Raw genomic sequence first — 18,606 nt, 5'->3', positions numbered from 1 at the left:
TTTTGTAAGTTCTTTCAATGTTGGTAAAGGAGTTCTTTGTGACAAGAAATCCCTGAAAGGCAAAGAAGAGATAAGCATGCCCTCAGCTCCCAAAATAAAGGGCAGCATGTGCCAACACAAAGAGAGGAACAACTGCAATAGCAAGGCTCAGATTCGGGAAGGGCAGAGTGGAATGATCTGGAAACTCTCCAGGAATGATTCGGAGAACACAGAAGGCAGAGCCAACTGCTCTAATAAAAGAATAGCATTCAGTTAAAGAGAATGTAGCAGGCAGGGCTGAGTTAATGATAGACTGAATGGTTTGTACGGAGTTTGTATAAACTGTTCAAAGAAAACATTTTTATAAATATTCATATAAATTTTCAAAAGACAATCAAGTTAGATGACTTGGTTCAAACCGACTATGGAGAAAGTTCTGTTCCCTCTTTTTTTCCCCTTTTCCATACATATGTTAATGTTACAAGTAACTTGAATCTTGTACACACAAGACGAGACCATTTTTCCCAACTTTCTTAAAGAAAGATTAAATCTCAGTCCAATTTATTTTCTCTACAGGAAACCATTTAATTTTACCATAGTCTTAAGTAAAGAGCCTTCCACCTCTATCTGGTGTATTAATAATTAATAAGGCCGTAGAATATCATAGTATATTTTTACAGATATTACTTTGTACAATAATCTTCTGAAGGAAGAACTCTGTGCAGATTTTATCTATTGTGTAGTTTTAACTTTTTTTGCTAACACTGATTTTAAATAGGAGATAAATTTTCAAATATTGATTAGAAATCATAGAAGAGTCATTAGAAATCATGATGAGGATGAATTCATTTTATAACTTAGATAATTTGTGTTCAATCTGGTTACCAGGTTTATTCAATATCGTACATCACACATTGGCAAAGTTTGAAAAACAATTCACACATCTGACTTTTAACTGCGGAGCGCTTTCCTCTACATTGCAGCTACACTGTAGTTTTTAGAAGAGCAATATCATTTATGTATAATAACATTAACTGATTTATTAATTATTGTTTCTTATTGATAATCATTTTAGGTCAGCAAATTCTACTTTGTTGTTCAAAACTTTAAAAGTGATATTTTGTCACTGTAGCAACACTTATTTTTACCTTTTGTCCTTTTTCTGATTTTACCAGGGATATACTTCAAGTAACCGAATTAATGTTGTAATTATTATGTATTAGTTTAAATGTTAATACTGGTGCTTTCAATGTTACTGCTCAAATAGTTTTGTTTTTTTTGTTGTTTGTTTTTTTTTTTTTTTTTAGATATTTCAGAAGCTTGAGATTCAGAAAATAGTTTATTTCTGTGTCATTAAGACCTCTTCGGCCGGGCGCGGTGGCTCACATCTGTAATCCCAGCACTTTGGGGGACCAAGGCGGGTGGATCACGAGGTCAGGAGTTCAAGACCAGCCTGACTAACATGGTGAAACCCCTCCTCCACTAAAATTACAAAAATTAGCTGAGCGTGGTGGTGTGCACCTGTAATCCCAGCTACTCAGGAGGTTAAGGCAAGAGAATCACTTGCACCCGGGAGGCAGAGGTTGCAGTGAGCTGAGATCATGCCACTGCTCTCCAGCCTGGGGGACAGAGTGAGACTCCACCTCTCTCTCTCTCTAAAAAAAAAAAAAAAAAAAAAAAAAAAGTAATGGAAAAGAAATGAGACTATAAATTTATGGGTGAAGAGGATAATGTACTTGAAGATATTTCTGTGAGTCAATTGACCTGGGTTAGAACCCAGTGCCGATGATAAACCTAAAGGATACAATCCTAAACACCATAATCCTGAAATCACAAAAGATTTTAAAAGTCCCTATAGATAAAATTCATAAAGTCTAAAATTCCTAGTGTCTTAAATCTCAAAAGATTAAAATCCCAAATGTTGAAACCCTGAATGCTAAATCCTAGGTAAGAGATTAATGCGTTTTCAGTTGTATGCAGGATAGTTGCATCATGTTAGTGGCATGTTAGATTAAACTACTACTTTGTTACTGTCTTTATTTGGAAATTGTGTGATTTATGGAGATGAGTATGGTGGCAAGGTTGACAAAGGTTCAACTTGTGGACTTAATTTTGTCAACTGGGTTAAGGGTATCTAGAAACCTAGTAAAATATGATTTTGTGTGTGACTCTGTGGTGTTTCCATAGCAGATTAGTGTGTAAATCTGGGTGGATCAGGTGGAATAGATCTTCCCTCATTGTTGGCATGAACTATAAAATCAATTGTGCTCCCAGAGAGAATGAATACATAAGGATACTTGATATCTCTCTGAGAGCTGAGACAGACTTTTCTTTTGCTGCCTTAGATGTCAGATCTTCAGGCTCTCCATCTTTTGGAGAGAGCCCTGTTACTGACATCCCAGGGTCTCCAGCTCACAGATGACCTGTTGTGGGACTTCAAAACCACAATAATAGTATGAGTAAACTTCCTTATCAAGTCCTCTTTTATTTATCTCTATACATATCCTATTGATTCTCTCTGTCTGGAGAGCAATAATATAGATTTGGTATTGGGGAAGCCAAATATTACTCCTTCTTACTGTATTTCTTACAACACAATAGAAGAGACTTGTAAAGTTGTTCTCTCACAAAAGTGCTATTAAAATTAAGTTTACTAGATTACTTAATGGTGAAATATGGAGTCTTAAAGGTCATTATTATCAGTGTTTCTAAGGCAGATAATTTTTTAATTGCAGTGGCTGTGCAATAACCAGATATTCAAATGTGCAGCATATACTTATGGATTTAGTAGATCACAACCTCTCTCCAAATATAAATATAGTGGGTGTTTCAAAGAAGGCAGAAGTAAAAATTCAGGCAAAAAATACGAGAAATCTTACCTGCCAAATTATTTAATCTCGTATAACCTTTTCCTCTTCAAATATAGCACCGATTTGCTATGCTATGTATTTCATCTTTGCCTAATTCTCAATACTGGGGGGATATATATTGTGTAAAGATATTTAGATAACTCTAATTTGTTTTATGCATTTTTTGTAAATGTGATTTCATGAAAGTGTATTATCACAACATTGACTTTGTGTGCTAGTGTTGTGCAAGTACAGAAAGTCCTTGAAATTTCCTCAGTAAATTCAGAGGTGTCACTTTTGTATATCTGCATTTGCACACAATGAAATTTCTCAAGATCTTAGCTCCTTAAGCGACTGCACCCGTCACAGTTTTTGGTCAATCTTATTAGAACATTTAGGTTGTCCATTATGGTACTTTAAATTACTGCAGTTAAAAGGTAAAAAATTTGGGTGCACAAAATTGCCAACTGTAGTGTTTTGTGGTTATACATTTTACTTTTTGACCTATTTCTGTGTGAATATGGTTCATTTGCTCATACTTTATACTGATGTGACAGTTCTTAGTATACCAGTGCCTATACTCACAAAAATATTTATGTCACTATTTCCTAATTTATTATATAAAGTAACCCATTAAGTATTCTTTCATAATTTTAATGTTTCTGAAGTAAACCTATTAATAAACATATTTTATAGACTTTTTAAATACTTTTTTCAGAATTGTATTTTTGGGATTTTGATCTTCCAGGACTTTGATTTCCAGGCATTTAAACTGTAGGAAGTTTTGTCTTTTGAGATTTCAGCATCCAGGGTCATGGCATTCAAGATTGTGTCTTTGGGGATCAAGGCCCAAACCCATTAAAACCGTTTGCCTATTAGTATACATATTTTAAGTAAATTACATGTAAACATGTATTATAACCATTTAAATTTAGAAGGAGAGAGAACAGGAATAATTTTAATGTTTGAGCAGGGTGATGGGGTGAAGAAAACACATAAACCTGATTTGAAAAACATGGATCTGTTTATATGTATACACACACACACTTATATATAAACACACATATATTTTTATATATACATATATATCTCTACATATTCTACATATGTATATATAAATATATATGTTTATATATATAAGTTTATATATATAAAGTCTTCTGTTTTAAAAAAATCTGTTTACTTTATATGAATTTCCTTGTTAGATTTCATAAAAGTCCTATAAGGTTCATGTTATAAATATTCATAAGATTATGAACCTATAAGGTTCATAACGTTATAAAATGTGACAGATAATAGAAACCTTGAGATCATACAACTCTTTAGAAAAAAGGACTTCTTGAATCCATACAATTTCCAGTAAACAATGCCATTCTCTATATGTATCTTTCTTACCTATGTGTTTGCCTATGTCTAAGAATAATGTAGCTTGATGTATACAGTATTTTGAAAATCTCATTACTAACTTCTGAATTCCAATTATTTTTATCTAATATGCAACATTTTTGCATGAACACTGACACAAAATAATAAAGGACAAGTGGTTTGCCTTGAGAGTACTATTTTGTTTTCTCTTTTAGCCACCCATCCCCAGGTGCAGTGTATTCCAACATATATTTGGGTAGCATTTAGCATAGATTAAAAGCACAATTTTTATTGTGAGGTCCTCAAAGACAAACCACAGACTAGAAGTTTATATTTGTAACACATATATCTGATGAAGGAGTTATATCTATAATATAGTAAGAACTCTTGAAACTCAAAAATAACAAAACAACTTAATTACAAAATGGACAAAAGATGTGAACAAACACCTTACCAAAGAAGTTGTACAGATATCAAATATGCATATTAAAATATATTCAATATCACATGTCATTAAGAAATAAGACAAAGAGATGCCACAAAACATCAATTAGAGTGACTGAAATCCAAAACACTGACAATACCAAATGCTGGAGAGGATGTGGAGTGACAGTAACTCTCATTCATTGCTGTGGGGGATGCAAAATGATACAACCACTTTAGAAGACATGCTGGCAGTTTCTTATAAAGCTAACCATAAGCTTACCATTCATTTCCACAATTATTCTCATAGCTGTTTACCAAATAAATTTAAAATTATATTCATATAAAAACCTGCACACAAATACTTACAGCAACAACCAAGGTTTCCTTCAATAGGAAGGACAAACAAAATATGGTATATCCATGCAACTAGGTATTTTTCAGCAATTACAAAAATTAATGAGCTGTTAAGCTGTGAAAGAACATGGAGGAAGTTTAAATGCAAATTTCTTCTTTTTTTTTGTTTTTTTTTTTTTGTTTTTTTTTTTTTTTTTTTTGTGACGGAGTCCGCGCGCGTCCGCGTCGTCCCCAGGTCTGGAGTGCGGCGCGCGCAGTGGCCGGAGTGTCGTGCAGCTCCACTGCAAGCTCCGTGGCTCCCGGTGTTACGCGCGATCTCTCCTGCCTCAGCCTCCCGGAGTAGCTGGGACTACATGGTGCCCGCCACGCTCGCCGCGGCCTAGTTTTTTTTTTTTTTTATTTTTTAGTAGAGACGGGGTTTCACCGTGTGTAGGCCAGGATGCTGGTCTCAGATCTCCGTGACCTCGTGATCCGCCCGTCTCGGCCTTCCCAAAGGTGCTGAAAGTGCTGGGATTACAGGCTTGAGCCACCGCGCCCGGCCTAAATGCAAATTTCTAAGTGAGAGAAGCCAGTCTGAAAACATTATATACTATATAATTCCAACTAATGATATTATGGGAAAAGCAAACTATGAAGATGATAAAATCATCAGTGATCTCCAGGGCTTGGAGGGGCAAAGGAGGGATGAAGAGTTGGTACACAGAATATTTTAGGTCACCAAAACTATTCTGTATAGTATTGTCATGGTGGATACATTATGCAATTGTCATAACTCATAGAACAGTAAAACACAAACTGTGAAACCTAAAATAACCTAGTGAAATTAGTTAATAATAATATATTAATATTGGTTCTTCAACTATAAAAATTGTATTACACTATGAAAGATGTTAAATAATAATAAAAGAAACTGGTGTTGGGGATGTGCAAGGGATTATTAAGGAAAATCTGTACCTAATGTTTAATTTTTCCGTAAATTAAAACCGCTCTAAGCACGTTATTAATGCTAAAAATGAACCGAAAAGAAGTAACACCTCAAATGGAGACTAAACTGAATTGGAATGATTTTTGTCAAAAAATATAAAAAATATGAAGGTGATATAATACAATTTTTTCTGTTCAGTATTTTTAATAACTAAATGCAACTGGAATAAATATTCTATCATGTATCTGTGTATTTTATTAATGTGTGTGTTTTTTTAATTTTAAATATATTTTAAATTGCAATATAGTTTACCAAATGATATCCATTATCTAGTATAATAAAAGTATTAATTCAGTGTTATTTTCATTGTGATATGTTTAGCAAAACCGTATAAAACACCTTAGCAAATAACAAATATTTTATTTTAAAACTGCTTCATGTACAGATAATAAAATTATAAGTCGCATGAAAACTGAAATTTATACTCCTTTCAAAATTTTAACCTAAGCGAATAGATGTAATTTTCCTATTTTCAGTGATACTCGCCCCCCAGACCTTTTTGTCTCTTTCTACATTCCTTGTTTTTGTTATGATTTTGGTGGGTGGGTGCTTATTTTACACCTTTTATTTTGGAAAGATTTTATCAGATGTTAAAAAAAGTAAAAAGTTTGGTATATTCATCACTCAATTTACTTTAATTTTACATATTGCATAACCATAGCAGATTTACCATACTCAGAATTAACATTGATACAATACTGTTAATTAAACCACAGATGTTATATTTATTTCAACAGATTTTCCCACTGACATTCTTTTTTGGTTCCAGAAAACAATCCTGGATAGTACATAGAATGTTCCAGTAGTGTCCCCGTGTAGGCTTTTCTGATCTGTCACAGTCTCAATTTTTCTCGATTTTTTATCTTGTTGCCACTTTTGAATAGTATTGGTCTCGTATTGTGTAGAATGTCCCTCAGTTTGTCCTCGATGTGTTCTTATAGTTGAAGTGAGATAATGAGGTTTGGAGGAATATTACAGGAGTGAAGCATTCTTCTCGTTTCATGACATAATGGGTACATGAATGGCAACATGACTTTTCATGGTGATAATAGACTTGGTCAAGCAGTTAAGATGCTATCTGCTTTCTGGATTTCTCCTCTATAAAGTGTCTATTTTTCCCTTTTCCTTCATTATTTTTTGCAAACGTGTCACTAATTGAAACCCACATTCCGGAGATAGTATATCTATAAATTACTTGGAAGTCTTGTGTAAGGAAGACTTATTCCTGATTCTTTTTTATTAATTTATTTATTATGTATTCAATCATTTAATTATAATGATATGAACTCCTAGATATATTGTTTTTTGAATTTGAACCCATTATTATTAGTACTTGTTTTGTTGCTTGAATTATTCAAAATCTGGCTATGAGAGCTCTTTCAGATTGGCTTCTGAATTCCTTTGGCCATTTCTTTTTCTTTGTTTTCTTTTTTTTTTTTTTTTTTTTTTTTTTTTTTTTTTTTTTTTTTTTTTTTTTTTTTTTTTTTTTTTTTTTTTTTTTTTTTTTTTTTTGAGACAGAGTCTTGCTGTGTCATCCAGGCTGGAGTGTAGTGGCGCGATCTCAGCTCTCAGCAACCTCCACCTCCTGAGCTCAAGTGATTCTTCTGCCTCAGCCTCTCAAGTAGCTGGGACTACAGGCACTTGCCACCACACCCAGATAATTTTTGTAGTTTTAGTAGAGATGGGGTTTCACTATGTTGACCAGGTTGGTCTTGAACTCCTGACCTTGTGATGTGCCCATCTCAGCCGCCCAAAGTGCTGGGATTACAGGCGTGACCCACCACACCTGGCCAACTATTTCTTTTTTTAAATAAAAAATATATATGGAGAAACATTATGTAAATAGTGTTTGGATCATTTCAATATAATGCAATAACTTAGCACTACATCATTCTGCCTACACATTCAAATTACACATTTTGGTCATTAATTTATTTAATACAAGTTATGGATCATCTACTCTATGTTAGATACTGTTCTAAATGCTGTAACTAGGTTAGTGGATATGGCCAGAGATGTCATAGAGAGCTGGGTGATGCAGAACATTGCAAATCTTTGCAAAAATCTTTGGCTTTTTTTTTTTTTTTTCCTTTTAACATAAAATAGAAAGCCTCTGCAATGTGTTGAGCAGATTAAGTTACCCACTTAATATACAGCCAGGTCACTCCAGCTACTGTGTTAAAAATAGACTATTGGTTGACTAGTGTTGTGGTAGGAAGAGCAGTTTGGATATGCAATACAGGTGAGATTCATGCTTGGACTGTAACTGTGAACAGACAGTGTAGTGGATCTCTGATGGATTAGATGTGAGGTGTGGTAGAAATGGAAAATTTAAAGATGATTCCAGGTTTGAAGTGCTGAACAACTAGATGATAAAGTTGCACAATGTGTGCCTGCAAAGTATGTAAAAACATGCACATATCCCTATTGTTTATATTTTTGAAAATATAAAATATTGAGTGTAATGTAATATAAAATATTAAGTCTGAACATAATAACTGAAGAGTGTAAAGTGAATATCTAGGGCATAATGTATAATAAAATTATACATGAATACATTATTTTAGTTGTTTTTAAAAGTAAAGATTAGCCTCAGGTAGATAACAGGTTTCCTCCTCTATATATTTTGTGTCATTTTATTTTTATGTTTTCATTGAAAATTACATTTCAGAATATTTTCCTTTAAAATCATTTTGAATCAGTGATATTATATTTTGGATTTTTTTTTTTCAGTTGTTTCTTCATCAGATTTACATATCTCAGAGGACTAGGAGGTTTTCTAAAAGCTCTTTTGCCAGGATGTTTTTCAGATTTCATTGTTCATTCTGAGGCTATCTGTATTTTCCATAACATAGGGTTGTGGAAAATGCAGTACTTACTATAGATTTTGTATATCAATTCAATAGATTTTCAAAGATATACAATGTTAAAATAATGCTTACTTCTTTTCCCCAGGTTACAAAATTTTCTCTACAAATTCTAATCTCATAGTTTGCTATCTTTTCAATCTTTATATGAAGTGAAGAATTCATCATTTTATATTGTGTAAGTTATTTTAAGTTAGTTGGGATTATAATTAGTACTGATAAAATTTTTTTTCAGTTTAGAACGCTTTAAATGCACATGCATATATACCATATTTATATATAAAACATATGTAAACATATATATACCACTTCTCTTGTCCTTAGATAGCATTTTTTAAATGTTATGTAGTAATGTACTAGGACTTTTAAACATTTAACTTTAAGAGAGCACTTTGCTAATGTTAAATACATCTCAATGCAAATGTGTGTGTGTGTTTGAAGATTAGCGCATCCAGAACTCAGAGATAATGAAAATGCTCTGTCTATTCTTGCTTTGGAATTTCAGATAAGAGTAGTCATATTACAAAGCAGAGATAAAAGAAGAAAGCAAGAAATAATTCAATTGCTGGTAAAGTAATACTCTACACAGCAAATCACAATAGCGTGTTATATATAGAAATAAGATCAGTCATTGTTTTCAAGCCTGCTAAATAAAACTGAACTCTTGGAATGGCATACCATTTGACCTTTCGAAGGTTCTCCAGCAGTATTTAACTGGTGCAAAAGGAGCATACTCGCAATTGTCTACTTTTGACATGACAGACCCTCCTGTTAGTTCACACAATGTTCAAAAGGCAGAAGTCCCTCGCTTCAGAACGCAAGAGAGGATTATTATCCCAAAGAGCTACACGGTTCATACTGAAGGATGATATGAGAAATTTTCACTTTTTGTCAAAACTTGTACTCTCAGCGGGCCCTCTAAAACCAACTCCAGCAGTCAAACATTCAAAAACAACTCACTTTGAGATTGAAATACTTGATGCTCAAACAAGGAAACAGATATGTATTCTGGATAAGGTGAGTTTATCTTTTTATTTATTTGTTTATTTAAGTGTTTCTTCTCTGCCTCAAATATTATTGATTGCTTGATTAAATTCTAACATGACTGTTCTAAAATACATTTCTGACTTTTACCTTAATTTTGTGGTGAAGAGCATGCATACTTTATGCATTGTTTTAATAGAAGATGTTCAATGCATCTCTCATACTCAATTTAAATTAACTAAATGGTAGATAATAATGAGGTTCTGTCATTGGTCTGTGAATTTTATGCTGTCATTGACCATTGTCCACAGGTAAAATTACAAATGCTCAACCTATTTTCTTACATGGAAAATGTCTCCAGGTTTTTGTCTTCGTGTACTTCATTGTATATACAAATTATCATAGAGTTTAATTCGTGTCTATAGAAAATAGTACGCAAAAGCCACAGTAGTTGTTAGAAATAACATGTAATATGCCTGAAAATTTTCGTCATTTAAGCATTAATTTGAATTGATTTTATTATTTTCTTAAAAGTGACTACCTAACTTTTGTGAAAGTTTACTTGCTTCAAAACAATATTTAAGTTCATGAAAAAAATGTTTTGAAATGTTACTCATCCAAATCCACATTCACAGATTTTGCACTAAGGAAGGAGAAAATATACTCTTCTTAGGTTAGAAAACCAAATCATAAATATATGTTTATATTTTAGATAAACATATGCATAAATAGTATTCCAAGCATTTTCAGTTTTTAATAAATTTGAAAATAACTATTAATTTAACTTAATATGAGAAAGACTTATTTGTACAGGTAATAAAATAGAGCTTGATCTTGTTTTAAAAAAATGTTGAATACGTTTTTGTTGCTGTGTTCTAAAAATAAAATGCAATCACGCATTCCATTTTTCCATGTTTATCTAGGTCTTTAGAAGAAATGAAAAAAAGAAACTGTTTAGTCCTTTCCTTAATAATTGCCAAATACACGATATACAATTTCTTATTCAGTAATTATAACACTATGAGCAGTTTATAAATTGAGTTTTATTAACTCTAATTCATAGATGCAAAAGAAAGATTAAGACCTTTTATAAGTGCATGCAGGTCGTTCATGGAACTTAAAAGATCTTAAACCATTTCTATACAGTTCTAAATCATATGCTTTTTCTATAGTTCTACTGAGGCCATATATAAGCAATGAATATATATCACATAAAAGAGAATTTTGATATATTAGTTTCAAGACTTGTATAATTTACTTTTATTTTTGGATCAAAGTGAAGTTTTGGGATTTTTAAATATCATACAAAATATTTAATTTTTAAATATCATATTAAGTTTTTAATATTTAAATATCATAAGAAAAATAAAAAAATAAAATTACCCTTCAGAAGTTGCTAATGTTTACAATATTCCATTATGAAAAACACAAATCTTACAAGAAAAACACAGTTAAATCCAAGGACACAGTGCAACAAATGGAATGAAAATCAAATAAGTCAAGGATTTCCAAAGACTACGATTCTAAAATGACATTAGTTATTGTGTTCTTTCTGACATGTATATAGATCCTGACAGGCAATCCACCTTAAAGTAATGAAAAACGAATAATGTTTAAATGTTCTTTTACTTAATTCACACACACACACACACACACACACAAACACACAAACATGCCAATGAGTTCCTAATTATTTGCCTCATACATTTAAATTTTTTCTTATTGATATTTTATTTGAAGGTAAGAAGGATTTTTACATTTTTAAGTGTTAATTAAATTGTGAAAAAATTAAACATTTAGAAGAAATGAAATTTAAATATTCATTATTTAGAGATAAGAATTTTGCAATTTTGCATGGGAATCTAATGTTCGAACTATGATAGTCCTGACATTTGCATCTCAAGTGGCATATCTTTGTAGAAACTTAGCAGGCTAACTAGAGGATTAACACTGGATTGTTCATAATCCTTTATTGCACAATCAGCCCTATATAATGTGCAATTAGTTGCATTCAAATCTTTGACGTCTGAGTAGAACTGGATCTTGTTGTGTATTGTTTTAGTTTGTAAATTGATAAACTGTTTCATAATAGTGGTGAGACACTTGAGAGAAAAAAGTTTTCTAGGTTAATTTTTTGTTTTTGCTTAGTGATTTCTAACATTTTGAATTTGTAAACATAAAAAAGACTGATTTATTTTTACATTTTTATTATTATTCCTGATGTTATTTTTCTTAGACAAATTGACAACTTTATAGTAAGATCATATTAAGTACGTTTCGTTGTACCTGGCTCTACCCAGTGTACAAAAGACATGTTGCTTATAACTTAGTGCCTGTCTTTCAATACTTACTATGCAGTAAAGTGGTACAAATCACATATCATGTACTTTGCAATTAAGCATATCTGGACTCAATCCCTGTGACATCATTTGTATCTATCAAGGATTAACAAAGTCACTGAATTGCTGATGCCAAAGACCCTTATTTAGAATATGGGTTAATAAAATCATATCAATAAAGTTAATAAATTTCACTTTGGAAACTTAGAGTAAGGAAAACACATGCAACATGCATAGAATAGTGCCTTGACCATAATACGGACAAAATTATTATCATCTTATTTTTAATAATCATTTGAATAAAGTAATATACATAAAAATATAAAAATAATAAATTCTGAGCCTTTTGATAACTGGCTCAGAATTTAAATTTGACTTCTTAATAATTATTTATTCTTTGACATGATTTGTTATACTGCTTAGGATAGATATAATATTTTTCAAATATCTTAAATGAGATGTATTATCTTAGTAATATATATTCTAACAGAAACTTTGTTTTAGGTCTATTACTCAAACTTTAAAATGGACAAAGTATAGACTCACAATATGCATGAGATAAAATTTTCAGAAAAGTTCTGGGATGAAAGAAAATATATTTATCATGTTCTTTTACTTAATTACACACACACACACACACACACGCCAAACAAACAAAAAAACTTTATCTTGCCTCTGTTGTTTTCTCTAGTTTTGCCTATTTCTCTCATTACTTTCCTCAGGTATTCATATTGTCAGCTTTCATTTGCCTCTTCTCACTGTATCATAGTCCCAATTCATTTGGGCACTCGTTTCCATCAGTTCCCAGAATCTGAACTTACTGAGGTCACCAGCGAAGCATGGCAAATACTTTACTAACTGTGGAGGTCTATTTTCACATCTTATCTTACTGGGTATATCAACAACATTTTCCACTGTTAATCACCTCCTCCTTAACTAGCATTTGTTATTTGAGTTCCAGGAGAATATACATGTTTTTTAACCAACTTCATTGACTTTTTCCTTTCCTTATTGCTGATTCTTCATCTGACTTATTAGGAATGGATTTTCAAGAACTGAGTCATCACAACTTCTCCTCCTCTACAATAATTTATTGAGTTTCATAATTAAAAAAAATCTTCCTAGTGGTCTTATAAATATATATTATAACCTATTATTTTGCTTCAACTGTAAATCTACATATCTATGTATCGATTGAATTTATTGAGCTATCTGGATGTTTACCAGGCATATCAAACTTAATATCTCTAAAACTGACCATTTGGTCTTCTCCCAAACATCTTCCACAGAGCTACTTAAGCCAATAAGTGACGACTACATCCTTCAAATAGCTCAGGCCAAACACTTGGAGAAACCATGACTTGTCTTTTAATCTCATACCCCACATACAATCCATCTTCTTGTCAATAGCTTCAAAATATATCACCCCTTCTACTTCTAGCACTTCTGAATCTTCCCCCTACTTGTGTCTTTATCACTTTCAATATATCCCCTACATAATAACAAGAACTAGCCTGTTAAATCCTGGCAGATAATATCATTCGTTCCTCAAAACAGGTCAATGCTTTTCTTTAGGTCTTAACTGTTAACATTTCCTGGAGGCTTTTCCTGACTACTAAGAGAGCAAAGCTAGCCAACATTTTTTTATTATGCTTCCTTGTTTTATTTCTTAACTAGACTTATTGCCAACTCAACTACTATTTATTTTTCTTTCTTCATTTAGTTCATTATTTGGCCTACCCTTAGTATATAAGCACAAAAATTCAGATTGTTTTACACACTTGTATCTTCAGTGTTAACAGCAATGTTTAACAAAAAGAAAGTGTTTAACCAGTATGTGTTGAATAAATGCACTCCTGTTCAAGAAGTATGTGAATTTCACATGGCATTCATGTTCAGTAGTGATAGTTTTGAGGTGGAGGAGTATAATATTTGAAAATAAATTTTATTATTTTCTACATCAAATCAAATTATTATTAGAATATTTGTTCATACATTCACAGAAAAAGACATTCTCTCAATCCATTTTACTAAATGCTCAAATTCTCCCCAGCTTATCCTGAAAACAAATACATGTAATTTAACTTTGTGTCAGTGCATAATTCTGCAATAGACAGTCATGTTCTGATAACAATTTTAATGTGATTTTCATAAAGCAGATGGGAATATTTATTTAGGTCATTTAGTTAGTTCCCACGAATGACTAAAATAACTAATCATGGATAACAAAATGGAGAGCAGATTTAAAATAATTGTTAAATACCATTTTTCAAGTATTTGTTGGAACATTAAAATATGAGATTGCAGGAAAATAAATTTTAAAATATAACAATGAATCATTTCCAGTTGCTGCCTGCTGTTGTCTCGTTTCTTTCTTGTAAAATGTCACAAGCTTGTCTACTGATAAGTCAATGACTGATTCAAGAGCATGCAAGAACTCTAAGAGCCTGAGATGAGAAATGGTAAATGTTTCCAATATCATCTCATTCTAATTTCTTCAATCTTTTCTCCAAGTAACCTGACCTCAAGAGCTCTCTTTCTCCCATTGTTTGTTTGTTTATTTGCTAGTTTGTTTTGGTCAAAACTATCAAAAGCTTTTTAAATCTTTCTTATGAAGAAAATAAAGCACTCAATAACTCCCTAATGCTTTTAATAGTAAAAATAACAATTATCCTCAGAAAACAGTAGAAATAATTATAGGGTAGTAAGAGGGCATACCAATTGTACCTTTGTAACCTTAGAAATTTTGACAATTCTTAATTTTTGACATTTCCATTTTAATACTTTACCTTGTACATGATAGTTAGCATATTTATGCCTTAGTTTGTTCATCTTTAAAATGGGAATAGTATCTGCCTTAGAATGGCCACATGGCAGTTTTCAGAATTTCATGTACATGCAAATGACAGTGTCTTCTCTCTCTTTTTTTTTTTTTTGTCTTTCTCTTCATTTTTCCTTCTCTTTTCCTCCATCTACTCTTCTGCCTCTTCCTCACATTCCTGCCCTTCTTTTCCTCCTCTGCATGCCCCTTCAGTCTTCTTTTTCCTATTTCTTATGATGTTTCATGATATAAGAATTAATCAAAAGCATATGGGAGTTGAATTCAGAAAGACTAGTATATTAATATAAATCTGAGAGTGAGATTTCTTTTTCCTTAGGCATAGTGTGGTATCTCTGACTCTTATTCATTTTTTATGGAACAGGAAGGCTTTCCTGGAGAAGTTATATTTATGTGTGTCCTAGATAGTTTATAAGAAGAATATAACTGGGAGATACGCCTGAGGCTAAAACAATTTACTAAAAGGAAACCTATTTCCTATTATATCAAGATTGAATGAATAAAGTTAATACTGGAAACACTTGTTTAAAAACATACATAAAGCTTAAATAACATTTCTGTCTATGGAAACTAGCAATGAAGTGGTGACTATATCAAGAGAGACATGCACATTTGAGAGAGCTATGCCTCCTTTGTTATTCAAATAGTTTAGATAACACGAAGCTTATAATGAGATGTATTTGCTAACCTTAAAATGCTTGAATTTAATGGGAAAGATAGATAATACATTTACAACAAACTGCAATATAATAAATAGCATATACAAGTTTAACACAAATTATACTGAGAAGTCTGGGGAAATAATTATTTTATGTAGAAGAAATTTAGGTATGAGTATGAGAGTCAAAGAATTGTTTAACTGAAGATGGCACTTGAAAGTATCTTAAAAAATATGTTGTATAGAGCATTAGCCTGGTTGAGGTCAAAAGAGCAACCCAGGAAGAAAATTTAGGATATCCAAGAAGAAAGAGGCAGGAAAGTAGTAAGCCAAGCCTCTTGGGCTGGTGTAATTAAGTACATGGTTTGATACTTCAAAATGGAGCAAACTGAGAATAAAATGGTATAGTTGGGACTGATGAGAGAGGGTCTGATTGCCTTGCTAGGGCGTTTAAACTATTTTTCTTTGAATAGGGTAATTAATATTTTTAGATCTGCCTTTCAGAAATTAAATCTGTCAGCTATGTAGAAGATAAAATGAGCAGCAGAAACCCTGAAGACAGTTCTGTAAAAGGAAGAAGAAATCTTGTGTGAGCTTGTTCAAGACTGCCACATTTGGGAGGCAAGATGGTGTTGGGATCTGCTTAGGCTTTAAGACACTCAGCCACCTCACACACTTATCCAGGTTGTGACATTGAGCAAACTTATGTTTTCCCTTATATTTATTGCATTAGGCCATGCTCACATTGCTATAAAGAAATATCTGAGACTGGGTAATTTATAAAGAAAAGATGTTTAATTGGCTCACAGTTCTGCAGGCTGTACAGGAAGCCTAGTGGCAGCTGCTTCGGGGGAGGCCTCAGGAAGCTTCCAGTTGTTGCAGGATGCTAATGGGGAACAGGCACTTCACATGATCAAAACAGGAGAAAAGAGGAAGAAAGAGGAGATGGCACACACTTTAAAACAATCGGATCCTGCAAGAACTCACTCACTATGAAGACAACAGTACCAACAGAATGGCACTAAACCATTCATGAGAAATCTTCCCCCATGATCCAATCACCTCCTGACCAAGCCCCACCTACAACACTGGGAATTCCATTTCAACATGAAATTTGGGCAGGAACAAATTCCCAAACTATATTTTTCTGCCCTCGGTCTCCCCAAAATCTGATGCCTTTCTCACACTTCAAAATACTGTCATGCCTTCCCAATAATCCCCTAAATTTTTAATTCATTTTAGTGTTACTTCAAAAGCCCAAAGTCTGTAGTTTCTCTGAGACACCGCAAGTCTTCTCCACCTATGATCCTGTAAAATCAAAAACAAGTTAGTTACATCCAAGATACAATGGAGGTACAAGCATTGAGTAAACATTCCCATTCCCAAAAGGAGAAACCCACTAAAAGAAAGTGGCTACAGAGTCCAGGCAAGTCCAAAACCTAGTAGAACAATCATTAAATCTTAAAGCTCCAGAATAATCTCCTTTGATGCCACGTCTCACATCCAAGACACACCGGTTTGATAAAGTGAGCTCCCAAAGTCTTGGATAGCTCCACCCCTGTGGCTTTGCAGGGTTCAATCCCTATGGCTGCTCTAACAGGCTGGTGGGTTGGCATTGAGTGCCAGCAACTTTTCCAGGCAAAAAATGCAAGCTGGTGGATATATCTTTCTTGGGATCTGGAGGACAGTAGCCCTCTTCTCACTATGTCATGAGGCAGTGCCCCAGTGAGCACTCTGCGTGGAAACTCCAACTTCACACTCTGCACTGCCCTAGTAGAGGTTCTCCATGATGGTTCCACCCCTGCATCAGGCTCTTGCTTGGACACCCAGGTTTTTTCATATATCTACTGAAATCTAGGCCATGGTTCCCAAGCCTCAACTTTGGCACTTTGTATACCTGCAGGCTTAAAACCACATGGAAGCTCCCAATGCTTATGGCTTACACCCCCTGAGCAGCATCCCAAGCTGTACCTAGGTCCCTTTGAGCCAGGGTTGAAGCTCCAGCAGCCAGGAGGCAAAAGCAGTGTCCCGAGTCTAGGCAAGGCAGCAGGGCTCAAAACCTGGCCCAAGAAACCATTCTGTTCTCCTAGGCCTTAGGGTTTATGGTGGGAGGGGCTGCCTCTTAGATCTTTAAGATGGCTTCCAGGACTTTTTCTCATTGTCTTGGCGATCAGCAGTTGCCTTCTTTTTAGTTACACAAATTTCTCTAGCAAGTGGTTGCCCAGTAGCCTGCTTGAATTCCTTCTCAAAAAACTCTTTCTTTCTGTGCCACATGGCCAAGCTACTTTTTTTGCAAACATTTTGGCTCTGCTTCGCTTTTAAATATAAGTTCCCATTTCAAGTTATTCCTTTGCTACTGAATCTGAAATTAGGCTATGAGAAGTAGCCAGTGTACATCTTGAACACTTTACTGCTTAAAAATTTCTTCCACAACCAGAGGTGTCCAAGGGAGAGAATACAGTCGTGGGTTCTGAGCTTCTGTTTCTAGTGACAACTTTCTTTCCTCATAAAATTAGCATTTAATAAATGAGCAGTTATTTATGGCAATGTTAAGTAACTTTTATAACTTAGGTTAATGGTCCATGTATGTGATCGATTAAGTATTCAAATATAATTTGGCTAAAATACTTAATTTACAGGGCTTAAAAATATCATGTTTGGCTGGGAGCAGTGGCTTACTCCCGCAGTCCCAGCATTTTGGGAGGCCAAGGTGGAGGGATCACCTGAGGCCAGGAGTTCGAGACCAGCCTGGCCAACATGGACCAGCCTGGCCAACCTGTTTCTACAAAAAATAAAAATTAGCCAGGTGTGGAGGAGGGTGACTGTAATACCAGCTACTCCGTAGGTTGAGGCAGGAGAACCGCTTGAACCCAGGAGACGGAGATTGCAGTGAGCTGAAATTGTGCCACTGCACACCAGTCTGGGTGACAGAGTAAGATTCTGTCTCAAAAAAAAAAAAAA

The 18,606-nt window shown here is 33.5% G+C and overlaps 1 protein-coding gene across 1 annotated transcript in view; it reads left to right on the top strand.

Annotated features, from left to right (window-relative positions):
* Positions 1-9,489: 9,489 nt before the first annotated feature.
* TECRL (trans-2,3-enoyl-CoA reductase like) overlaps positions 9,490-18,606 on the top strand; it is a 130,946-nt gene continuing 121,829 nt past the window's right edge. The window contains exon 1 of the mRNA XM_017885777.1: positions 9,490-9,842. Within this exon, the coding sequence (XP_017741266.1) occupies positions 9,609-9,842 (234 nt within the window). The 5' untranslated portion in view covers positions 9,490-9,608. The remainder of the gene's footprint in view (positions 9,843-18,606) is intronic.

The sequence above is a fragment of the Rhinopithecus bieti genome, unplaced genomic scaffold, assembly GCF_001698545.2.
Source record: "Rhinopithecus bieti isolate Rb0 unplaced genomic scaffold, ASM169854v2 scaffold_15502, whole genome shotgun sequence".
NCBI lineage: Eukaryota > Metazoa > Chordata > Mammalia > Primates > Cercopithecidae > Rhinopithecus > Rhinopithecus bieti.
This window is presented reverse-complemented; position numbering and strand designations above follow the sequence as displayed.